The sequence below is a fragment of the Grus americana genome, chromosome 1 (genome assembly GCF_028858705.1).
Source record: "Grus americana isolate bGruAme1 chromosome 1, bGruAme1.mat, whole genome shotgun sequence".
Taxonomy (NCBI): domain Eukaryota; kingdom Metazoa; phylum Chordata; class Aves; order Gruiformes; family Gruidae; genus Grus; species Grus americana.
The window spans coordinates 195,138,822-195,165,492 of record NC_072852.1 but is presented as its reverse complement, the minus strand read 5'-3'; the positions used below and the strand labels follow the sequence as shown (position 1 = coordinate 195,165,492).

General features: G+C 37.9%; 1 protein-coding gene across 8 annotated transcripts in view; it reads left to right on the top strand.

The window, feature by feature from the left end:
* Positions 1-26,671, top strand: part of FRY (FRY microtubule binding protein) — a 254,495-nt gene that overhangs the window by 52,896 nt on the left and 174,928 nt on the right. For 3 of the 8 annotated variants that reach the window (XM_054806989.1, XM_054806980.1, XM_054807046.1), the window contains exon 2: positions 3,106-3,204. The exons of 3 other annotated variants lie outside the window; for them this stretch is intronic. In XM_054806989.1, the coding sequence (XP_054662964.1) occupies positions 3,106-3,204 (99 nt within the window). Of the gene's footprint in view, positions 1-3,105; positions 3,205-24,652; positions 25,385-26,671 lie in introns of those variants that run through there. 2 more of the 8 variants (XM_054807064.1, XM_054807005.1) reach the window with 1 other exon arrangement.

Genomic DNA, 26,671 nt, shown 5'->3' with positions numbered 1-26,671 from the left:
TTATAGATTATTTAAATATTCATATTCTATTCCTTAATGAGGGCTAAATTTACATGGTTACCTTCTCATGAGCTGAAACACTGCTGAAGTAATGGGAATACAATGATGAAAGATGACACAGGGCAGCACTGTTTGTGTGAGATTTAGATCCTCCATTGTACCTCTGTTATGGTATTTGAAATATGTCGACACCTTAGGAAACAAAGCTTTCTTCCTCCTTCCTATTCTACTTCTCCATCTTAAAAAAATGCAAAATGCATTGTCGGATCTTAAGTCAGGTGACTTAGACATGCCCAAGGCTCCTGTGCTTCCCAGTGCCTGAACAGGCTCTTCCTGAGGTGATGTGGTCTGTTGGTGACTGTCGAAGCACATCATTTTGGGCAGGATAGACCCTCTGTATCTTATTCTTTCTCAGTTGCTGCTTTTTGTCTTCTAGATACCTTTTCTGCTCCTTAATTACTTCTGTGTTTGTGCTTTTTTCCTCCTGTAACTGTTCACTTTTTTTTTCCTCCTGTACCTTTTCACTTTTTTGTTCCTGTACATCAGCATTTTTGTTAGAAAAAACATTTTAAATAGCCTTGTGTTTGGTTTCCAACACCCATACTCTGTTGTGCCCACCCAGATTTCTCCTTTATTCTGTGATCTTTCATTTTTTCTTTTTTTTTTTTTAAATAGAATTTTTCTTTCTCTTCTTTCTCTTTCCACCCTCCCAAATTACCACACTAGCAGTAATACTCGGTCGTTTGTGCTGTGTCAGATATGAGCACATTAATGTAGTTTGTGTGTCTGGAATGCTGCCATTACGCTTATGAAATTCACTGTAGCTGTGTTACTGTACACTCAAGGGCACTTAACTCAAAGGTAATGCAAATTGCTTGCTATAAGCAATTGAAGGAGCATGATGGAAAGATGGGTGTAGTCTTTCATTTGGTAGGTCAGCAGTATACATGGGAGAAGCTGTAGTTGATTTGCTATTGAAAACAGGTTAACAAAGTAAGCTTGAAGTCCTCTAGACCATTGTCTTTCGTGCTGTAAACATAGGTTAGAATGGCAACAGAGCTGTATCACAGCATCACGGAATGGCTTGGGTTGGAAGGGACCTCTAAAGATCATGTAGTCCAATCCCCCTGCTGTGGGCAGGGACATCTTCCACTAAATCAGGTTGCTCAAAGTCCCATCCAACGTGACCTTGAACGCTTGAGATAGATATTAAATATATATATATAAATATTTGTACATATATAGATATACTTGCTCTGCAGTATTTTGGACCACTGCTGAAGGTATCTGAAGAATGTGGTAATTCATATCTCCTTGTTTCAGCCTACATGCCTATTAATATAAATACTTAAAATCTGTATCATTTTGACTCTTCCACCTTCTTCTGATTCCCATATCTCTGCTCAGTCTTTTATATCACCATGAACCTGTCTTAGTTTTAGGACATACTTGCAATTTAGTCTGAAGTCATGTACATCTTTCCTTTCCTTTTATTCTGTCTTTAAGAGCTTAACTAATAAAATAGTGAATAGTGACACATCAAGGCATCTAGCTGCAAGGATATAGGTTGGTTAATACGTTGGCACTCTTGTTTCAGACTTGGTGTGGACTCAGGGAGGCATCTTGCATGCGATAGGCTTGTTTTACAATTTTTTCTGTGATAGCTAGAAAGCTCACTCTTTAAAAATGAAAGCTGAAACCTGAGAAGAGTGACACATCTGTCCTGTCATCGAGAAGTTAGTCATTCACATATGCCTAGGCAGGACTACCCAAACAATCGTATCACTGGGTTATTGTGTTCATTCCCACATGGCAAGGGGAGGCCAGAAACTACAACTGTGAGGAGAAACCATGACATCGCCAAAGGGATAACTGCACAGAGATACTTTTTTCTTCTCTCAACAAAGCACTTCATTTCTTCCTGCTCTTTAAATTCAAAATGTTTAGAGCTGTTGCATACTTCAGGACTTGCTTAATATCAGTTGCCGATATCTAAATTTTCATTTTTACTATTTCATGGTTACGCTTTTTTCTTTGGAAAATGACAACACAGGCACAAGTGATCATAATCAACATTATAGTGCCATTTATTGTCAATAGAGAGGTTCATCACCTTAATTAGTTGAGTTGGTACAGATCTGCTGACATGCCCTCAGCTCAGCATACTATCATAGCCGTGACTGAACCATGCAGGATCAGGCAAAAATGAACAGTGTCTTGTCATAACCTGAAGATAAACTTATGACTTATTAATGAGAAAAGAAAGAATTGTAGAAAGACAGAGTGGACAGCAAAGAGCTTTAGCAGGCCATGTCTTTACAGAGGTACCTAGGAAAGGTAAATTTAACTAACTGAAGGGGCATAAAATTACAATGGATTAGGTAAACATTAGATGTCTATGCTGACTCATATTCAAAAGCACAACAGCCTGAAGAAAATTAGTCTGTATTTATTAATTTCAACCTAGGGAAGTGTAGGATGAGTTTTTACTCATTTCTTTTTGGAAGAAGATATTCTTGGGTTTTGAGTTTCCTCTATACATGGCAAAGACATGTGAGATTTTGGCTGGGATTGTTAATCATCTGAAAAAAGCAGAATAAACAATACAGAAATTACAAAGGTCAAAATACTAAAAAGAGATATAATAATTAAGTTCTATTTGGAAGCCATTCGTATTGTGAGCTGGGGATGTTTGTTTGAGTAAGTACCATTGAAAATCCACTTCTAGTGCTGTTATTAGTATCTTGTGGGCTTTTTTCTTCTCCTTCATTTTAATATGCAGGTAGCCTGTATTATTGTTGAATAAAGCTTGTTGACTGATGTGTCAGTTTTGAAGGACAGGTGAGAAAAATACTTTGGATCTTCTGCCTCTCCCAGAACCAGGCACACCTCCATTTCATGACCATATACCTGTGACTCAGGCATTGTCTTCACAGCCAAAATAAGCTCTATGTATTCTGTGGGACAACACATTATCTCTACTTCTGTAAAAGCGATTAACATTACTTCATATAGTTACTCAAAGTAAGAATGTAGGTGGCTGGTCTGTGATTTTACAACAGAATAGCTAGTATCCTGTAACAAATTCACTGCTTTTTTTTTCAGTGAAAATATTGTCGCATTTAGAAGTCTTGAGGCACTCTCTCAAAGCATTTCTGGAGTTCAGACCAGCATACAATCTAGCAAAGTCACTTTCTAAAATAAGTAAGTTGATTTGACACCATATTTGTATGTAAATTAAAATACTGAAAAGAAGGGATTTATATATAAGAAAAATATTTATAAGTTATTCAACAGTGATATGAATAAATTATTTAATTTTATTATTTAATTTTTCATGAGACGTGGGGATAAAACACCCAGTATGCATGATTTTTTTTTTCTTTTGACTGGCTATGTTAATTGGGAAAAACTTGCCAAAATCTAATCACTTTTAATAAGGATGCCCAAAATCATGGGTACAGTATGTGTCTTGATTCAAATGAGTTATAATGATCTGTGTTCAGTATTTTAATTTAGTGAAGATTTGAATATCCTACTTCCTCTCTGAATAAATTGTACTGCATGGTAATAATGTATGCTTCTCATCTGCGTAAGATAATTGCTGTTCAATTATGGTACCCCTAGTGTCACCCTGCACATTGGAGTTTGGTAGAATGCCTTGTGTTGGTGTTGCATTTTACAAGTATTGTCCATGGGCAGCAGAAGGGAAGGCAAGACTGGCTTGTCCCAAAGTTCTCTTCCCTTCCTGACTTGAAAAAATGGGCTTGTTTTTCCCTTAATAGTGTTAGCAAGATCTTCTGCTGATTGAAAATGTGTGGGGAGGAGGGTGTTGCATTTTTTTATTTGCTGTTCATATTGTAAATTGGCATTAGTTCTGTGTGTTACTGTGTTTTATTGAGCCTTATGTTAAGATATGCCACCATGCTATAAAATTTGTACATTACTGATTGAGTGTGTGTCCACCCATTGACCTGGGTGAGTGACCACTGCTTTATTAATAATGTCTTGCTTTTCTCTCAGCCTTCAGTACTTTTATGCTCACATATTTCTACATATATTACTTAATATACTCTCCAGCATTTTAGTTCATGAATTTATTTTTGAAATGTCATTTTCTTCAGAAAGGATGGGTTGATGATTCAGAAGAAAGCTCTGGATTTTGCATTTTGAAGTCTGATGTAATATATGCATGTTGTCAAACTTATCTTCCTGGGTGCACTGGTATTTTATGGATTGTGGAGATTGACTTCCTAATGTTCTTGTAGGCAAGTGATGAAGATGCTGCCTCACCTTTAAGTTGTATTTGGGACATAAAGGAAGCTCTATGTGTTCATTGGAGAGTGACTTGAACATGAAGATGAGGGGGAAGACAGGGAGAAAAGTGAGGTTAAGATAGGGAAGGCTCCTTCTGTTGTGGCTTGGATTTGTTTTCTGATTTATTTGTTTGTTTTAAAAATTATTTAATTGTCTCCTAGATTTCGATTGCCACCATCAGTTGTTACAGATGCTAAGACTCCACTTTAAAGCAAAGACTCGTGTTCAAGTGAACAAAACCCATTGTACACACAGCAATCTACCTCAAATCTTACAATGTGTAAAGGTTCATAGACTTCACTGTGCTGACAGACGTTGTGAAGCAATTACAGCACTTGCTTCCTGATTTCAGCAAAAGTTTCTGTGCGTACTGCTGTAGAAATAGCATGTCAAAAAGAATCCAGTTTAGTAACATGGTTTGCCAGTTTGACCCTTTGGCTCTCTGCTATGTGCTATCTGGAGAATAATGATTAAAGTGTAGAGTGAAATCTTAAAACTTGTGCTGAATGCTCACCTTCTGGGAAATGTAACAAGGTCTTTCTTTTGTACATTTATATAATTTTCAAGCAGGAGCATTGAATTAATATTCAACACTGGTTGTATCTCCAGAGAAGTATGTTAATGTTAAATATATTGAGTTTTAAAATAGAAAATCAGAGTCCTACGAAACGTTAGCAAAATAGGAAATGTACGAAAATGTTTTAAAAGATTTAAGAACAAGCCAGTCACTCTTTACATCTAATGGTAGTAGCCTTAACTACATTTCAGGTGCAGTAAATCTATGAGGGTTTGTTGATGTTCTTTTTAAGTAAATCTTTCTTTGGCTGTCATGAGACAATAGAATCTTTTATTTTCCCTATCATCTGATTTAAGATGCGCCTTAAAGGACAGACTCATCAGAAAAATATGCCCATCTTTGGCCCATAAAGAATTGGGTTTGTGGTAAAGGACTGGGAAGATTGTCTAAAATAATTTTTTTCATAGAGTTGAGAAATACGTATCATTTCATTACATGAAAGACAGACATTACTTTTAAAGTCTTATGGTAGTGCATCTGCTGTAATCAAAAGCTTATCAGCCAACTAAAATGTTTTAAAAGAATTAGACTTAAAGGTTATAATGGCTTTGATTTAACCTTCTTTGTGATGTATATTTTGTTCCTCTTCTGAAGTGCAATCTTCACATATGCTAATGTAGTTAATGACATTGAAGTATGTTCTCTTGACAGTCAGATGGGTCTATGGACTGCATATAAATCACTCAAAATATGTTTCTTCTATAGTGCTGGCTTATTTGTTGATACTTTTGTAGACTTGTTGGGTGCATTTGGTAGGTTACTATTTTTCTTTCAGCTATTTATACTTTACCTAGCCTTACACACTTAATAGGAGCATACTGTATCCCAGTTAAATCACCTGATAGTCTTGGAACCTCTGAAATTAAAGTTCTCAATGTTTTCTTAATTTTCATTTCTTTGCTGTCTTACGGTATCTGAATGTAAACAACAACAAAAAGTTTAGGAGTTTCTGAAAATACGTAATTTCAATAAGAATTTAAATAATCAGTATTTTATTAATCTGTTTAGATTCAGAGACCATTTTGCCTGAAGATGGGTGTATGTAATAAAATTTATCTTAATTACAAAAGACTGCCTAATGAAAACTCTTTGAACACAACTAGATTTAGCTGGAAGATTTTTTTTTTTACTGCTTCTCATGATGGAAGATACCCTGATAGTGAAATGAAATCCTTACGGCACTTCTGATAGACCACCTGTAAGCAAATAGATATTGAGTTCATATATTTAGGTTTTCATAAAGAGCAAATTTCATCAACTGTATCTCTCATACTAATTTTCTTTATTGTTACTAACTAAGAGTGGTTAATTTGGAATGTGTTTTTTATGAATTTTGGATATTGGATCATAATTTAAGACCTTGACTTGAGGAGCTCAGAACGTTCTTTATTATATTTGGGTTCTCTGGGAAGTTGAAATTGCACAGTGCTTCACGAGATGAGATCAATTTAAATTCTTCTCGCACAGGATATACTAACATCTAGCTGCTGCACAATGTTGAAATGCAGTTTTATAATCAGATAGAATTTTAAAGACCCAGAAAACGTCTGTTCATGCTTTTTAATCGTATACTTAAGTTGCACTTAAATTTAAAATGTCTTAAAATAAGAAATCTTTCCCATCTGTTACTGGAAGACATTACTGTTTACAGGAAAAAATTTCTGTAGATAAGCAATGTATATTGTGCATGATACAATGTAGCGGCTCCTCTTCCAGGGACCTGGCTGTATGGTGTGGGTTTTGTTTATTTGTTTGTCACAGTATTGCTGTGACTTTCTGTGGGGTTTTGCTCTGTGTCTTTGGAGTTATTGTTTCTGCAATTTCATGGTGGCTGTAATGGCAATGTGCTTTAGTTGCAGAACATGTTACTGTGCATCCCTATGCTCACTTTGTTGTGAATTATCCGCTCTTCCTAATAAAGCTTTTCTGGGGTAATTTGTGATGCAAACAGTAGAGGGTTGGCAAAATAATTTTTAATCATGATGTTTAGTCTGCATATTGGTGAGGAGAGGAGCAGTCAACAAGTGTCATCTTTCTTATTGTAACCTCATTTGTCCCGTATTTCCTGCTTTGTTTAGGATCTTTAAACTAGTCAATCTCCTGCCAGTCTGTCTGCCTGTCTGTTCTCTCCTGTTCCTCGTACGCAAGTCAGAGAAATCCCTCTCTAGCAAAAATGCTCCACTTCTTCCCCAGGCACAGTTCAGAACTTGGCAAGAGCTGAGGAATCGAGAGAGTGTTGGATGTTGCCACCAGCATTTAGGTAATGTTTTACCGTATGCTTGTAGGCTGTTTCATGCCATCTGGCCTTGTGGCCAGAGAATAGCCCCAGATATTAATATAGGCATGGCATTTGTGGTCTAACATAGTTGAATCACCAGCCTGTCCAGCAAGACATAATTTTAATTACTATAAAGGTCATTAAAACTCAGTACCAGTTTGTTCAATGAGTCACCTTATAGTACTTTTGAGAGGACTTTAGATTTATCACAGTTAGTTATTGACTCCTATATGGAGAATCATTCAAGCATTAGATTTCCACTAGATGCTGAGGCTCTACTCCAAAGTAAAAAGTAAGTCTAGTCTGCAACAGAGGTTTTACTATCACACAAAGGTTCCACGGTGAGAGAAGGATGACAAGAAAAGCAGAATACCAGAAACTAAATTAAGCTCACAACATGAAATTTCAGGGTCTGAAATGTATTTCATTTTCTGCTGAGCAGATTGAGGATAAACAAAGCATATGTGTACAAGTCCAATTCCAAATCCATTCTGGAACTAGAAAATCAGCAATTCTGTCTGTGGAAACTAGTAATAATGTAATTCAAGTTTAGATTTGTCATACTAAATGTTATGGGACTCTTACTTAAGAGTAATGTTACAGTTTGTCCTTTATCTGCTTTCAGGGTTAAGAATACTTCTGCATAATATATTGTTATATTTTGGTTCCTCCAACTTGAAAGCCCATCCTAAAACAGTCTCAGTGACTGCGTAACTTTCATTCAGCAACATGAAGAATGATGGTGATGGAGATGGAAAAGGCAAAGGTAGTCAATGGCTTCTGTGCCTCAGTCTTTACCTTCAGGAGGCCTTCAGGAATCCCAAGTTCCCGAGACCAGTAGGAAGGTCTGAACTAAGGCAGACTTACCCTTGGTACAGGAATAACAGGTCAGGGAACATTTTAGACATACTGGATGTACATGAGTCCATGGGATCTGATAGGATGCAACAGAAGTGCTGAGAAAGCTGGCTGATGTCACTGTCAAGCCAGTCCTGATAGTCTTTGAAAGCTCCTGGCAACTGGGGGAGGTTCCTGAGGACTGGAAGATGGCAAATGTGACTTCTTTCTCCAAGAAGGGCAAGAAAGAGGATCCAGGGAACTACTGGCTGGTCACCCTCACCATAATCCCTGGGAAAGCGATGAAGCAAGTAATCCTATCACCCATTTCCAAACATAAAAGAAGTAGGTGACTGGGAGCAGTGAGTGTGTTTATATGAAGGAGAGATCATGCATTTCCAACTCTAGCCTTCTAAAACAAGATAACTGGCTTGGTGGATGATGGGAGAGCAAAGGATGCTGTTTATCTCATCTTTAGAAAGGCTTTTGACAGTATCTCCTGCAACATCCTCACAGACAAAATGATGAAATACAAACTAGATGAATGGACAGTGAGGTGGGTTGGAAACTGAGCTGCCAGGCTTACTGGGTTGTGATTAGTGGCACAAAGCCAAGGGGTCAGTACTGGGGCCAATACTGTTTAACAGGAATCTCATGAAGCTCAACAAAAGGAAAAATCAAGTTAATATGATTTTACCACAGTTTTGTTGAATATTTCCCCTACTGCTTCTACAAGTACTTTGGTTCATAATCCACTCTATTACTGAAAATCATACCAATTCTCTTACTCCACTTTCCAAGATTATTGTAATTGTTTAGACATTTCCTGATTCTTCTTTTTATTGGCAATCTTCCCCACTAAATATTACCAGAAAATAGAATCTACTTTTTTTTTTCTTGCTTTTTATGAAAGATAAATAGTAAAACTGTCAAACAATCCTGTACACCTACGTTCAACTTCATTGTGTGTTGCCTATAGGCAATGCTTGTTGTTGCAGGAGTTGCAGCCACTTTTCTTTTCTCATCTCCTTTGCTTTCCTCCACTCCTGATACTTGCGGGAGGAATAGCAGAAGCAACTTCCATGTGCAATAGCATTGCTCCATTCTCACAATAGAGGTCTGAATGGAATAGGTACAGCTCCTTCAACAGACTTATCCTTTTTATTAGGTGGATTCATATTTTCACTTTGATCCTGATTTTAGGTATAGGTGGCTAAATTTAGTATTTAAAACAGTTTTTAGGGACATAGTCTGTATTTATAAACAGAAATAAATAGATTGTGCTTCAAGCTGAAGATGGTAAGAAATGGCTTTGTGGTCTCCTGGTGGCTTTGCATCTTAAAAGGCTTGCTAGTCCCAAAAGAGAAACAGCCTGTGGAGAAAGCCAGCATCACTTTTGCGGGGGTTTTAACTAGGAGTGTTTTCTGATCTGGACAGTTGGAGTGTCATTTTTCCAAACTCAGACATTTGCTGAATAGATGTCCATACCTAAGCTAGTCACTTGAAGCTCCTTTTACAGTCATTGGAGAGAAACAGGTATTATTAGAGTTTAATCCATGTGATCTGTTGTAGATGTCAGTATTAAAATGGGATGAATCAGCTCTTATTTCTTTATATTGATTAGAAGACATCCAAGCTGAGTAGCTGACGTAGGGTTATATTGTAAACATCTGCATTAAGTCAAGTAAGTCCCACCTCTGTAGTCTACCTTTAGCTTCTCTCTTCTAGCCAAGCAACGGACCATGTACAGGCGTACAGGAAGAGTGAGGGGGTGAATTGCTTCCATTCTTTCATAGATTGATATCACCAGTGTTTCTTTCGTGCAAACAATGTTGCTTGCCCCTGCATTGGTGATTCATAAACCAAGCTTTCAAAATTATGACATGATTATTTCTAAGACCTTGGGGTTTAAAATAATAAAGCATGGGGCTTGTATGCTACTCAATCATAAGTTACTGTTGTCTTTTTTAATAATTATTAGTTACAATGTTTGTCCATATTCATGAACACTTATTTAACTTTATTTTTAATATAGCATTATTGATTCTTTTAAAAACTCTTAAAATTATGTTTACTAACACAAAATTCAAACACCTTGAACATAAAGTGCCTCTTTATACACAACCGTTTTTTTGGTATTCCATCAATGCTGTGAAACTTACCCAGCACTTTATCACCAACTGGAGTGGCATGCTGAGGTTCCTCACCTGCAGAAGATACAGACTGTTGCTAGCATTGATGCCAGTTGCCACAGTCCTGTTTTCTGTCGTGTGAGCTCTGAACTGCTGTAGGTAATTTCTTACGGGTACTCTGGCATGTTAAGTACACAGCGTAACATGCTTACTTCCCCTTATTGTTAAAAAAGCCCCAACAAATCCCTTACTTTATATCCCAATCCATTCATGCCTAGCAGAATGCTGGAAAACATTAAAATACAAAATATTATATGCATAGTATTTATTCAAGTGCTTAAATGATAGTCATGTGTTAATGACAAATGGGACCTCTAACAGTATTCTGGTGCAATGTTGTATCATCAGTTGGCTTCTAGTGAAGTTTCCCCCAGAACTGAAGGGATGGTACTGTCTTCTTTCATTTGTTGCCCCTGTTTAGAGCAACTCTAGAAGAAATGAGTATCACAGGCGGTATTCTGCATTTGACTATAGCAAATCTGTGTAACAACACATGCACAATATATACAACAGCACAATACGTCCCTATTGTGAAGATATTCTCTAAGTTTCAGGAGACACCAAGACATCATGGTCTCGAATGATCTTTCAAAGAGTTAGGGTTTTTGTCTGTTTGAAGGCTTTATTGTTTTGTGAAGGGCAAAATAAGATTTCTTTCAGAATTTTTGTGGATGACCTTGATGCAAACAAACCATCATGAAAAGGGAATATAGTTAATTATGTGTATTGACAACATGAATGACACTTATGTTCATTTAAGTATCCTCCGTTCAAATTAATATTCTTTAGCATGCCCAGTGCTATTTCTTTGCATAAATCAGGTGCTGAATGCACATTCTTTTCATTTCATTTCATTTCATTTCATTTCATTTCATTTCATTTCATTTCATTTCATGTATTATAAGTATGCTTCTTTGTAAAGACCTTTGGATTGTTCAGTATTTAAGATAAATTTGAAGGAAGGTTGCTGCATGGAAGTTCTTTTCCATATCCCCAGAGAAAGACATTAAAAGGGAATAATACATATGTGCATATATAGTGATAATTAAAACATATCTGAGATATTTAATTCATGGATCCTTTTAAAAAAAAAATTGTGTGTTTACTTTGAAGATCACCATGCCTTCTATTCAGCAGTCCAAATTGACTTTAGGTACAGATTGCCATGCAGTTGTCCATGGGCATAACTACACTGAAGAACTAGAGGATCTTTTGGCTAGGTATGCTCCTTTTTTCTCTGGAGCTGACCTTCCTCTCTTCTACATTTCATTAGCTGGGTTCTGCTTGCTGGCAGAGCAAGTCTGTGTGGGCTTTTCTGCCACCAGTGTTTATCCCAGGGAAGAAAGCTGCACCAAAACCCAGTAAACGTGCATTTATATTCCCATATCCCAGAAATGTAATGAGTGGATTTTGTTTTAAGATTGTCTATGTATTTTGTGAATAAAATTTATTTTTCTCTTTGTGCCATTTTCAATCTGGTTTTCCATGTGTCATATAAGGAGTAGGCAACATAGGGTTCTATATTTGCTATCTATATTGTAATCTTCTGATGAAACCTCACTGAAACAAATATGAGTTGCAGTAGTTGCTTTTTAATAATAGTGTACAGCCGGTTGTCCACATAGATGGATGTCTTAGATTAATTATTTTGATCTGGTTGTATATTATTGAGAATGAATAATGTTGCCTATATAAGTATATGTGAAATGTTATGTTTGTGTCTCATTGACTAGAGCTGACTGGTTTAGCGTTTGCAAATAGTTTAACATGGATCTAGTGTTACCTGTAATAGCTCTGGCAGAAGGTTTTTCTCTTTTGTCTGGCTACTCTGAATTACTGTACATGGACCAGAAATAAAGCCATTCTCTGGCCTGACCTATGCAGGAGATCAGAGTGATTATCACTGTCCATTCTGGGTTTTAAAATCTTCAAGCTCATTGGCTGTTCTTCTTGCAATTAGACCTGGTATGTCTCTGTTCCTGCAACAGCCAAAGTTTACTAATGGCTTAGCCAGCAAACTGGCTTGGAAGAATGTTCTTACCGTAAAATGCAGTGCCTCTGAGAGGTGTTTGTCAATGCATGGGAAATGTTGGGAAAGCTATTTAACCACATAAGACCTATGCAAAGTATATCTTTGATTTTTTAAACCTTTTTTTTTCAATTTAGAAACATTCTTTTCCTTTGCTTCTTTTCCCTACATAAACACCCAGGCAGCCTCCCTTGTGTTGACCATAGTGATCATGTGCCTCTGTGGGGAGACTCATAACCTCATTCAGCAACTGAAGGTAACACTGTAGCCCAAACTGTATTCCCAAAACCACACACACACCACCCAAATCAAATTTCTACTCCTAACTAGTCCCACCATAAGGAGACCTGATGGAAATTAGGGGGGAAAGGGAGAGGATGGAAGAATTTCACAGCTTTTCCAACAGTAGCACTATCTTAGATTAGCTTAAGTCAAACATGAAAATGCACCCTGGGTCAAATCCATCGTATTATCAGAAGAGGAAGAAGTATCCTTATATTCCTGGAGAAGTTTCTGTTTTATAAAGGATTCTATCTGTGCTGATGCTATGGTTTTAGTTCACTGAATTAGTCAGTAGCTAGTGATGACCTCCCTTGATCTGTGGAAGAGTTCAGGCAAGGTTCGTGCATTAGTGCCCTGTGTGAGTCGGGAGGATACGGTGTCACTGAGCACCAGTACCTGACCCACCATAAGCTCAAGTTCCACATCCAGAACCGCAGCCCTGTGCTGCTTGCAGCTCCACTGCAAGATTTCAAGGCAGGTGAATCTTAGTTGTTATTTTTTATGATCACCGTTCTCTTTTGAATTATGTTGTTATAAAAGTTAACTGGGTTTTCTGCAGGTCTAAGCATCATATTCAAATACTTGAATAAATGTATTCTGTGTCAGTGGATTGTTTTCAGTTATAAGAAGTCCTTTATTTTACATTTCATTTCATGGCTGAGAAGCCAATCCAGAGATGAAAAAGAAAGAACCTATTTTCCTCTTCCGATCTGGTGAAAGAAAAAACTTGGGAGATGATGAGATCTACTCATTTAAATAACTTTAAAAAAAAAAAAAAGAGTTTAGATTTTCAAAGCCTTTAATGATGCAGAGGACAAACAAGTACTAGGAGTTTGATACTTAACCAGATTAGGCACTTAATAATCTACAAAGCAACTGTTAGATATTTCAGGACCTAAATACCTTTGAAAATCTAGCCTGAGGTGGCTCAAAATCATTAATCATTTTAAGTGTAGTTAAAGTAACTGTAATTACTACTGTGTTTACTAGGAAATCATTCCATTTTGAATGTAACTTGTCTTTTTGTGCTTTCTTTCTTGGGTACTAAGCCCAAAATAGTGTTTTTTCTTCTAGTTAATAAAAAGCAGATTGTAAGTTTTGCTTTGTATGTTTTTTCACTAAATTGCAATTTCCATTCAAATGTAGCATGAGAGGAACCTGGAGTACCATTACCATCTTAAACAGGAAGAAGGTCATTTGCCTTTTTCCAACATAAGCAGGGAGCTGTGTTAGACCTCGTAGCTCTCAGAAAACTAAGATGTTTTTTAGGTTAACAGGAAGGGACAAGACCCAATTACAAAGACTGCACGTATATTTAACTTGGCCGCTGTGAGGATACTGGTGCTTCTATAGAGAAGCAGCAAGCCAGAGGATGCTGGAGCTCTTTTAATCTATTGCCCGTGCCCAGATGGAAAAGTTGCTGTTGCAAAACTTTCACCACAGCAAGGGAGAGCCCCTTGCCCAAATGCTCATCAGTTAAAAAGTACTATTTTGGGGGTGGGGGTGGGGGAAACAAAGAAAAACTCTCTCTCTGAAATTTCAATCTCTGCTGCCATAGCTTATTTCAAAAGGTGAAACAACACATCTTTACAGATAACATTTTAACTTAAAAAAAAAAATAAATTCTTCCCTATACTTTAAAAAAATACAGAAAAGATTTTGCAAGTCAGAACAAGTCATCTTATGTAAGACCAGTGAGATTTTTTTTTTTAACCAAAGCATTACCTCCTATCTAGGCAGCATCTAAGCACACCGCTGTGCAAGTAAGGGTATTACACAGTCAACCCCGTATACTGTGTCTCACCAGCGCTTGCCTAGGAGGGTTATCAGAAAGGGATTTCAAAACTACATAAAACAAGATGCTTTCCCTTCAACAACTTATTAGGATTGAGATGGTTTACTGGCACCAGTTCTTCAAAGAATGGAGAAAATATTTTTGAGTAGTAACAGGAGAGCGCTAAGGCAGAAGCTGTAACCAAAGGGTCATCTGCACATAACGAGGAGGACCATGAGGGAAAAACAACCACGAGAAACAGGAACTTCACTGTAAAAATCATATGGCCTGATTTTTCCTGACACTACCTCCCTGCAGTCATTTATATAAAGTTGCTGTAAAACAGCCAGTGTTTTGAGTCATGAAGATTTTTACTGATAGCTATTTGTGTTTACTTTGGATATACAGAAATATTTTCAAAAGGATGAATGGCATGGTGATTGACAGCCTAGCTATTAAAGGTATCAAGTGAGCTAAGAAGTGTATGTTTGTGTGCATGCCTTGTTTCTAAACTGCAGTAGGGGAAAGAAAAATATTTTTTTTGGTCTACCACCTGGCATGACTTCTTAGGTAATCCTGGTTTTTGAAGCATTACTTCTTCCTACCTTGAAAAAAGAAAAGTAGTTTTAAAGTTGTAGGTGTTATCCAAGCTGAGTCTGAAGGTCTCTGGTCTGACTGGAGACAGCGCTAGTCTGAGCTACCCGAACTCTGGATCCTTCTGTTAGCACTTCTGAGTAAAACGAGAAGAAAACTCCTTATCCTGTAATGAGCCAGGGCTCCAGCTATGCCAAGCACTTCGCTCACAGCAAGGGCCTGAGTCCTCCTCTGAAGGATGTACAGGTTTGAGATGGTATGTGGCAGTTTGTGTCAGGGAAATGGGGAAGGTTGACGCAGTGATACATTCGATTTGATACTTTTTCATCATTTGTGGATGCCCCCTCCCTGGAAGTGTTCAAGGCCAGGCTGGATGGGGCTTTGGGCAACCTGGTCTAGTGGAGGGTGTCCCTGCCCATGGCAGGGGGGTTGGAACTAGATGATCTTTGAGGTCCCTTCCAACCCAAACCATTCTATGATTCTAGTAAGTGATAAAAACTATTGTTAGTTATCTAAGGTCAACTAATCCTGACAGTGCTCAGTTTCCCTGTTTCAGCCGGGTAATTCCACACAGGTGTTGGAAGAGGTAGTATTTCTGGGAATAATTCAGAATGAACGCTGTGTGCATAAGACTCATCTGTTTACGTTACACGGGCACACGTGTGCCAGCTCAGACCAAACGCCTGGCTGGTCTGATATCCTCTCTCTGATAGCAGGCAGGGCGCGATACCTGATAGGAAGGTGTAAAGGCAGCAAATGTAGTACAGTCTGATCCCTTGTCCATCTCATCTTGATCTGTAGTAGATGGAAGTTGGTTGAAACCCTTCCAACATGTTTATTCTCATTTTATGAGAGAAGTAAAAAATCAACTTCTCTTCTAAAGTTAATGGTGCTGGTGGAGCAAAGGGACATAAGCAGAAGGATACCTTTCTATATAGTAATGAAAACACAGGTGTGAGCATCCAAATAGGTCAGCCAGAAAGGAAGAAGTGTTAATAATTAAAGACAAAACTAGAGAATGGAAAGGAAAGTTTAAAAAAAGAACAAGTAAGTGAGTAGCTTATCACAATAGCATCTTATTTAAAGTCAGGGAAAGCTTTGAGAACTGCTGTGCCAGAGTTAGAAAGAAAATATATCTGTAAATGTATTTGAGATTCAGGAAAACATCTGTGTTAAAAATCACACTGCAAGAAGTACATACATTGAGATAAGAACTGTCTGGGGGATGGACTGATATTTGAGAGCAAATTGGAGCTACTGCACTGAAAATTCCTCCTGCTAATTAGATAATCAATGAAAACATCATACATGTACATCATGTTACAGGGAGGTATCTTGTGGAAAATAAGTATTTTGAACATGTCATTCTACAAGGGAGACAAAATCAGGAAAACTAAAGTGTGTGATGTGGTTTGTGTTTGGGTCAGGGATATCTTGGTTTTGGCATCAGCTCACCACTCCGAGTGGGTACAACCCCCTCCTTGTCTGCCTCCCTCTGCTTCCCCTCACATCTCCCGCACCTCTCTAAAGCGTCAGGAGCTTTTTTTTCCAAGGCAGCTTCCCTCCTGCATGCCCAGGGAGGGACTGGAGAAGAATCCTGGGAGAAGACGGGGAAATCTGTGCCTGAACTTCAGGTCGTGCCTGCTAACAGCGAGCACAAGAATGAGGAGAAGAAAAGCTGGGAAGTCTTACGATCTCAGCTGTAGTTACATGCAGTAATTGTTAGCCATCCCTAGAGACCCTGTAGGAAAAAGCAGGTTGCTTTGAGCAACCTGGCCTAGTGAAAGTTGTCCCTGACCATGGCAGCAGGTTGGACTAGGTGATCTTCAAAGGTCCCTTCCAACCCAAACCATCCTGATTCTGTGAATATCTAGTGATGGGCATGCTCCAACCCTTCCCCTTCCTGGCTTCTGCTTCTCTGCCCTCCTGCGGTTTGCTGTGAGGAAGGTAGAAGAGATACAACTACATCACAGTAGGGAAGTGGAAGAGGCCCTGATTACAACCTAATTACAACCCTAAGTTTTTGAGTATTTGGGGGTTCAGTTTGTGCATTGTGTAATGAAATTTCATAACTTGAGGAAAAGAGGGACAGCCACAACCCCTGCGTTCCCTCTGTCTTAGGCTCTGTGTGACCTGGTACCAATCTTTTAGGCATAAGTCACCTAATGCAAATTATACTTCGGGTGGGTTCAGTTACTAAATCTCGTCTCTGAAACAAGCACCCAAAATTAGAGGCACCATCAATGGCTGTTTGGAAATTTCCTGCTATGAGGAAGTTCTGGCATGTCACGCTGGGATGTTTAGACAGTATGCTATGTAATCTTGTCTCTAAAATTTAGATAAGGGTTTGTAACAAAACTGAGAAGGAAATGAGTTTATCTGATTCCAATAATGGAAAACACCTTGTTCAGGGATGTTGCCTGGAAACTAAGGTGAAGAGCAGGAAGAAAATACTACTCAAGTTATTCTTCATGCCTGCTGATGCCTGTAGGCTGTGCTTGGAGGACGCAGGATGCATTTTGACTTGCACAGCGGTATTTCTTGTGTCAGTGTTGCCTGAGTCCATGCTGCAGTGGTAGCGGCGCGGATTTCAAATTGGCTTATAGGATGGTATATTTTTAGCATGTGTATGGTAGGTCTGGGCAAAGGAAACTTGTTCCTGGCTGGCTAATGCTTCCGGAGACTGTTCAGCTAGGGAGAAACTCAGAGGTGGATGGCAGAGTCCCAAGAGGACATGTCAGTTTGACAGCTCCAAAGCAAAGTCAAGGGAAGGATAATAGTACTTCGATTCTTGAAGGCATAATTCCAACACTAACAAATTAATAATCTGCAAAATGCCTAGTAGGTAGTTATTATTTGTTATTTACAGATAAGTTACAAACCCCTTACAACCTATTTAATTACTCTTATGAATTCACTGAACAAGCTGAAGATGGGAGCTGAGTGATACATGAATCTATCATGTATCTATTAAAATATTTTAATTTTATTCTATTAAATTCTATTTAATAGGCTTCTATTAAAATATTTTCTATAATTGTACCCAAATTGCCTGATACCCTTTCTCCAGAAATACAGACATGTGCTTCATTTCTGTGCTCCTGCCTTCCATTCTGACATAGTTTACAATGGAAATATGTATTCCCTATGCATTATTTACTGGTTTACTGCTTCTACGTGTTTTGCTTTTCATCACTAGGTGGCAATATGTTAACGGTCAGTTACAAACCCAAGGCAAAACAAAATGGTGCAGCAAAACTCGTGAGACATAAACTGAAAAGGATTTCTGTTGCTTTATTTAGAGCTTATCACATTAAATTAGGTTTGCCTAATGAAATCTTATTTTGTGCAGTGCTTTCTGTCAGTCTGCACTTTTAATTTGGACCCTAGCAAGATGTTTATTTCACCTTGTTAAATCAAGGGACGTTATAGGTACATAGAGTTCAGTTGATGTAGATAATAATTTTGATTTTAATTTTAACAGAGGGCATTAGCAAAGCATGTGTACAAGCTGCTTTGTTAATGTTTGAATTGAATTGGGTTGAGTTATGCAAGCTGCAATAAGAAAAGCAAAAAAAACCCTTGCAAATATTTTAATATAAGGAAAGAAGTGCATAAACTCAACAAATGCCAAGGTGAAGAAAATAAACTCACTACATATAAATACAATGTTTTTTTCTGCTTAAATGTAAAAGTATTATTCCTTTTTTATTGCTGGCTTTTACGTGCATTTGTCGCTTCACAAATTATACAAAGACACGTCATTTCTTTCATTGTTTCTTTTTTTCTTCCTGAGACCAAAGGGAGCACAGATGTCTAGGAGAAAGCCTTCAGAAAGCTGTGGATCTAATGTAGGTCTTATGTCATATCTACCAGTCTCTGAATAGCTCACATACCTCAGGGTATCTATAATCACAGTAGACACCTATATTTAGGCACCTGAATACCATTCAACTATGACCAGTCGCCATCTGAAAGCTAGCACAGTCTTTCAAGAGTAGATCGTAAAGAGGTTCCAAGTAGTTTTATTAAATAAGGGAATCTGAAATCATGAATATATCCCCGGATGTGATAATAGATCCGTTCTGTTTTCATCTAAGTGTGTTCTGCACTGGAATAAAATCGATCTGGGAATCATTCTTTGTAGGGTTGCTTTATTTTGCCCAAAAGGACTGATCATATTAAACCCACAGAGACCCTGATAAGCACCTTACTTATTCGTTGAGGGAAAAACTCCAGCCAGCCAAACTTTTATACAAACTGTACCAATGTAAACCCAAGCTGATTCCGTGGAAATCAGAAACACGGGTATAATTCAGCATACAGCACTCTCTGGCTAAAAGGACATAGCATTTGACCCAAATTAAGGAGGAAAAGCTATATGACTTGGTGAAGCCGTAGAAAATCAGAAAACATGTTAAAACTTCCAGCAGGTCCGTAAAGCTAATTTTGGCTTTGGGATCTGTATCCACATCACTACCTGGAAGCTATGGGGTGCTGGCCAGGAGCAGAATGATTGACACCTAGCAAAGGGAGAAGCAAGGTAATAAGCACAAGCTGGGCAAATAAAAAGTTGTGGTTTGCTTAAGTTTTTTTTGCTAGATTAGGGCTGAAGTGCTCCTATCTTGCAGGATGACACTGCAGGAGAGACTGGGTTATAAAGATGTATCACTGCAGACCAAGGAGAGGCTTTGTACTGTTAGCAGATATTTGTGTACTCACAAATACAATCACTGTGGTTTACTGATGGAGTTTGAATCAAGGTCCTTAGAGATCAAAAATATAATCACCTGCTACATAAATTAAAAGACTCATTCTGTTAGCACCAAGTACAGAATACGCTGTTCTACTTACTTGTTTCTGCAACTAGGAGACAGTCTGTGAGCACTAGGAAAGAAATTATGTGTACAAAATTTGCATCTGTACTTTATACTTGCTTTGTTACTGTTGTCATCCCTTAGTGGCTTTCAGGTACTCTTTGCATTTAGCCTCAGATTCTGAAGAGTTTAGACTGCAAAATCCAAACAGGTCCTTTCATAGTGAGCTAAAATGAGCCCTGAAAGACTGTGCGAGAACTGTGCTATATTCATATCACCATGTGCTTTTTTAAGGATTCCTGCAAGCATTGCTCAGAATATAGAGGACTAAACTGTCTGTGTGATTGTTTGAATAGTAGTCACTAAATATGTAAACAAAATGGGTACCTATGCTACTAACTATTAAGAATCTAAATAACATACCTGATTGACAAAAGTAGTTACCCTAAGTAACGTGTAGACAGTGAAGAGAAATAGGCTGCTTCAGAAAATAACTGTGCTCTGTACTGGAACTCTTGGCAACTCTTGAGTCATGCTGAAGGCACTCACCTCCCAGCGCAGGCATCTAAGCTGGATGCCTCAAGACAGATATCGTGAACACCTCCACCACCTTGTGTTATTCTATTTCTTTCACTGAGTGAAAGTTTTGGAAGTCTATTTTTCAGATGTTTTGCAATGAAAATAGCTGTTTATGCAGTGTTCTGCTCACAAGAACACTTCTGACCGTGCTGACGAACAGCTTCTCCCAACCTGTTTTTTCCAAAGTTAGGGTGTGAAAACTCCAGGGACTTTGTTCAGCCAGAGAAAGGTATAAGCCAGGTACCCAGGGCTCCTGGATCCGGCTACCTCTGATCTCAGAAAGCAGATGAGAGAGCAGAAGGTGCACTGCACGTCATGAATGTGGAGTCTGAGTTACATACAAATGTTTATAATTGAAACAATGCTTGTATTATCACGGTAATCAGCAGGTGCTTTGTCATGGTAGACCTATGAAAAGCCTTACATTATGGATTTATGATTTCTTATGGTGAAAAAAATGCTACACTGTCATTAATTTATTGTAAACTCCCATGTAGTAATATTATAAAAAGAAGCCCACTGTATTTGTAAATATGTAAGACTGTAATATCCATCATCAGAAAGCTTACTTACACTGACGGATTTGGTATGCTTATGCCTGTCTATTTTTCACAACCTGGAATACATAATTAAATTCTAAATATCATAAAGTCAACAAGAATTAAAGTGGAAGCCGTATATAACGTCAAAACTTCTTAGTCTTGTCAGCCTCCCTAAAATAAGTTCAGAGCACTAGATGAGAATGCTGCTGTTTCTGCCATTTCAGTGTGTTATACCTGTTCTAGGAGTGTTTCCAAAATGTGAGCAAAACCATGGTATTATCTGGAGGATGTTCTATTTGAGCAAATTTAGACTGGCAAATATTTAAATGAAGTTTAGCATTTAAAAGGGTTTTTTTAATATATTTCATGATTAATTATAGAAATTTGTAAGATTTTAATTGGTTACACTTTTGATTTTAAAGAAGCTGTTAGAGCAAAAGTTAAATTTGGAGGAATTTATGTTCTGCGTGGTACTTTCTAAAGCAGAACTGATAATGGAGGAGAATCAACCCTGAAGTAAATTTTAACAATAGCATTGCATACTGTGCTGCAAACACCTATATTAAAGTAGTGGGGCAGTTTTTCCTCTTGTAGGTCATTAGACTGCTCTGTGGACTGAAAGCAATTTCTTAGTCTGTACCTCTCCTTAGTACAATTGTGAGATCAGGAAGCATAATGTGAATGTTGTATTCTATATGAACTCTTTCATATGATGCCAAAAATATATAATCTAAGAGTGGTGGCATTTTTCTTTAATATGCTTTTTCTTAAGGCATCCATTAAGTTGTTCAACATTTTAGTACAACAGCATAGTGTCAGTGGAAGTGCACAATAGGTAAAATGTATTCTTCAGAAAGAATACTAAAAGATGAAAACGGTGAGATTCTGCATTGTATATTAATGTTGTGATGCAACGTTAAAAAGACTGCTCTGCATGAAATGGAATTACTTTGGCTCCACATCACTTCGGAGAAAAAGTCAGTAAAAAAGGTGCGGGGGGATCTGCCACTCTGAGACAGAAGGCTGAATGTAGCTATAGCCTTTTTAATGTTCGTCCACAGGGAAGTGCAAGTAGGCATTGGGTGATACTTTAACATCCCAGACACAAACTCTACTTGCAGTAGTCAAATCCAGATATCCTTGGATGTGATAGCTCATTTATTTCTTCACCAAATGCAAAGCCAAGAAGAGACTGTGTTAGTTAGACTTCATAACTGATAAAGACCAAGAAGGACAAGTGACAGGAAGATTATTGGATTATGTTCGTACAAACGGATTTGGGATAAGCAAGGATAGGCCTGCAGTTTTGAAAAACTATGAGAAATAAAAGGAACTGGTTAGTGACAGTGAAGATATCAGGTACTCACCTATGGGGGATGTCTGAAATTTCTTCAACTTGAAAGCACCAAAACCAACCAACAAAACCTTGAACTTTTGATTCTGCCTGGGAGGGCAACATGAGATCCTCAGGAGCATCCCACAGGGTCCCCCCAGTCACCCATCTCACCTGGTATTCTCTTCCTGACAGCAACTGTAGAAGATGCTGGTCAGGAAGAGTCCACACGGGCATAGTCACTTTCTGCAGCCCATCCTTCTGCACCCAGCACGTGCATTGCTGTATTAGGGATGTTAGAGGGGAATACTTTCCTGCCTGGTCCTTTTAGCATCCTTTATAGACCTAAATTTGTGTTTCTTATCAGCATTTTGAAGCTGCGAATGCTGTCTATTTCCATGACCTCCAGTAGCAACAAATTCCAGAAGCTCACAACTACTTGAAGAAAGAAACACTTCCTTTTGTTTGTTTTAAACTGATCTCCCAGTCCTTTCATTGAATGCTCCACCACTCTTAACAGAAAAGGACTGCAGAGTTACTGGAAGAGTCCTCATTGCAATTGTTAGCGAAGACAGTTGTGGCTTGGAGGTTAGAGGGTGTCAGTTTTAAAGGGTCCAGTATCCAGTGATGATGAGACAGAATAATACAGGACCACTAAGTGAATGCCTTGCCTTTATTTGCTGTAAGGATGGGGCCTTGTAGAGGAGCAGAGGTAAGAGGAATAATACAATCAAAACAAAAAATCAATTATGAGGTGGAAAAAACCCTCAAAGATCTTCAAATTCACATTACAAAAACCAGATAACTTCCTACTCATAATAATGGAAGAGGGGACATACGAAGTTGTAGCTCGGGTAATAAAATTTTTGTCGAACCTATCAAAAGGAAAATCTGCCTTGTAAATATAAACCACAGAATTTATGAGGGAAAAATGATCTATATCATCAGAGTTTCTGCTTGACCTCAGCCACACTCAAGGCTTTGAAACAATATTTGGTGGGAGATTATATTTAAGGGTGTGGATTTAATTGAAAATTGGGTAAAATCCAATACAGATTTAGGAAAGACAACTATTTGCAAATTAACCTTATATTTTTATTTTCAACAAGAGAATTGCGATAAACTTTAAAAATCAGTCATCTTCAGAAAAGTAGATGATGTAGCACCAGAAGAAAAATTATTACTTAAATCCTTGAACATAGGAATTAATGCAGCATTTGTGAGGATGAAGTCATCACTTCTAGGTCTTGGGACTTGCCATATTTGATATTAAATTTAACTTTAATTGTAAAAAGTTGGAGTGTGCTGGTTGAAATGGGATGGTACGATGAGGAGGGGATGGGACACTGTTTGGGAGAGGGTCTCAGAAAAGAAATTGGGGGCCCAGAGTGACAGCAATGGGATGACATTTAACAGTTTAGGGAGGAAGAGCTGATCAGATCTCTTTGATAGCTGGTGAGATCAAACCTGAGATGCTCTGAACATTTCTCATAGTGCATGTTCACGAAAGGTTTTGAGTAAACTTCATTTAGGAATTGAAAGAAGGTTTATAAAGTGAGTTTCCACAACAGCCTTCCATTAGCGAGGACGCAAAACCTTATCTCTAGATGAGGTATGTTTACAAAAGACATTTAGCATATTTTCAGTGAGAACCACGGGAGTTTGGTCTCAGTGACCCTTGTGTTGCTCAGTTTCCAATCCAAACATCAAATACTGTGTATACTGAAACTAAAAATAATGTGCAAATACAATTGCTGACAAAGTTTTTAGAAGAATCAGCAGCAGACAAGCTCTATTTTGGCTCAGATACTGTAATTATGAGATGCTGCATGAAATTTATTCCAATAAGTGAGAAAAGAACTGTTTTTCCCAGGAAATAACATCTGGAAGGATGATATCCAGAACATATGAAAAAAAAATATTTGGGAAACTGATTCTTCTTATTTTTCTTCATTCTCATTAAAATATGCATAGTGATGTACCGTGATTATTTGAAATAAAACCTTAGGAATATGAAAATTGTAGCTAGCAATTAAGTATTTTGTAGAAAATACAGTGAGATTAACAAGCAGTGAATTGCTTCTGCCTCATTTTCTTATGTGAATTCAGTTCCTTTTAAAAAAAACCATTATTCGAGCTAAAACTGACATCAAACTGAGAATTTTCTGTGGCTCTTTCGGAGGTGAACACCAAGCAGTGAGTGCTCTGGTTTATTTGCCCTGATGAATTCAGCCTGCTGTCTGTCATCTTTGTTAAGGGGGGGAAAAAAAAAAGTCAAGAAAAAAATGACAGCATGTTTTTCTGTAGCAGTGAAAGAAAAGCAGAAGCAGCCAGTCTGAATGCCATGGGTTTAGCGCTCTGGAAGTGCTTCTCTTGTGCAACTGGGCTGAGGGAGAGCCTTTTTTTTTTTTTTTTTATCCCAACGTCACTGCAATCAGATCTATGGGTGCAGCTCTGCTTTACCGCAGCATGATGCAGTTGTGCATAGTTCAGCGTGCTCTTCTTGGAAACAGGCGGAAGGAGAGCAGCTGACCAGAGCATGCAGAGGATATTCATTAGAGGGTGGTTGTTTTTTTTTTCCCCTAAAGCTAAACAGTACGTGTGAAATTCCTCCAGGTGCAGAAGAGAAGGTTTCAGTGGGGCTTCGAGTTGATACTCGGTTCACAAGAGGAGGTGCATACGCTCGGGCTGTCAGCGTCTGATGGAAAAAAAAGCTTCAGACAGGCAGACTGCACGTTATTAAAAGCACAGCTCAGACACCCTTTGGGAAGATACTCTAACTGTGCTTATGGAACAAGTGCTGTGGTACTGCATATGCCTTAACCGACCGGGAGAAATTTGCCCAGTTCTGGAATGGAATAAATGAAAATACATACTGAGGGGGTGAGGGAATAAAATACTCGGCAGATAGAATTAAGTACGAGCCCCGGAGGAAGCGCAAAGGACAAAAATCTCATGGTGTGTTTTTGTTGTTGTTGAGCGCCTTTTTTTTTTTTTTTAATGAGCTTACCTACCATGAACGGAAGAAGTGGATCTGTGGAGACTTCATTTCCTCCTCTGACCCCTCGTTTACATCACTAACTGGTGACAGTCACATCTACATACATAGTACCTGCCACTTCAACTGCTCAGAATTATAGAAGCCTCTTTGTATGCAGCAGACATGGCTAGCCAGCAGGATTCAGGCTTCTTTGAAATCAGTATCAAATATTTACTGAAATCCTGGAGCAATAGTGAGTAGCAGAAGAGTAATCTTTTCATATTACGCATTGCTTGGTAAATAGCTAGGATAACCTAAAGGATAAAATCTTATATTTCTGTATGTTTGTGTTATGTAAACCAAATAATTTTTGCTTTTGTCAGGTCTAAAAATCAGAATGTCAGAGGTTTAAATAGGTTTCATTAACTGCAAAGGCTGTAATGAGATTATACTAGATTTTGCTTGATTGAATTCTGAAGTTAGGCTGCTTTCTGGCTCTCTCTAATAGTACATTGCAGGGAGTGCATTCCAAACAGCGTTTCCTGCCTACATGTTTATTTGGTTTGTTCGGGCTTTTTCTAAATATTTTTGAAAATGCTGTTTAATCACAAGGGTGTGGCATTGCTCAGAAGTTGGGTTTTATTAATTGTGCACTGAGGACAAAAATATAATGATTATACTTAAGGTCTGAAACTCATTAGTTTAATGTGATGAAAAGCAAAACATCAGTTGCTTATAGCTGTACTTCCCACCCTCCATGCTTAATTTCAGAATCTTATGCAATATTTCCATCCAGAAAGAATCCATCTGTTTATCTAATCCAGGCTGGGTTTTGCAGAATGTAAACAAATGGCATTTCAGTCTTCTTTGGTCTTTTCAGTATTGCTGTTCCTGATTTCCATTGCTGTTTAAATCACTCACTCTTTGGATTTTTAGCAATATTATGTAATAAGATTTCCTAATAAAATTTAGTGCTTGCAAATATATTCAGATTAGGTAAGACCATGGGAGAACTCTGGCAGAAATTTGCTTTTTCATTTTAAATACATGAACAGTATATTCCTTTTCTATAGAAGCTTGTATTAACAGTGCTAGATCTCCATAATTAACTGTTTTAAAAGATAATGTCTCTGGAAAAATCCAACTTGGCTACATAGGCAGTAAGGTTCTGATCATCCCACTATCTATAATTTAATAACTTCTGCATAAAACACTAGTATTTTAAAATTCTATGGTATAAAAAAAATTGCAAAATCTGCGTAATACAAGGCGTTTATCTGAATACCTGCAAAGAAATAAAAATAACACTATATTAGGTGAGTGACATTCAAGGCTTGTCTTTAAATGATATCCATAGAAACTGTATTTTTCCAGGTCATTTGTAACCTCAGTAACACTGTACTGCTTGTTTGAATCTGTTTTTCTACCACAAGTGTGAAGCCACTGGGGAATAATACTATTACCTAAACAGCATTGCTTATCTGCCCTCCTTCTAAAATATTTAGTGCATATTCATTCAAATCACTGATCCTACAAGGAC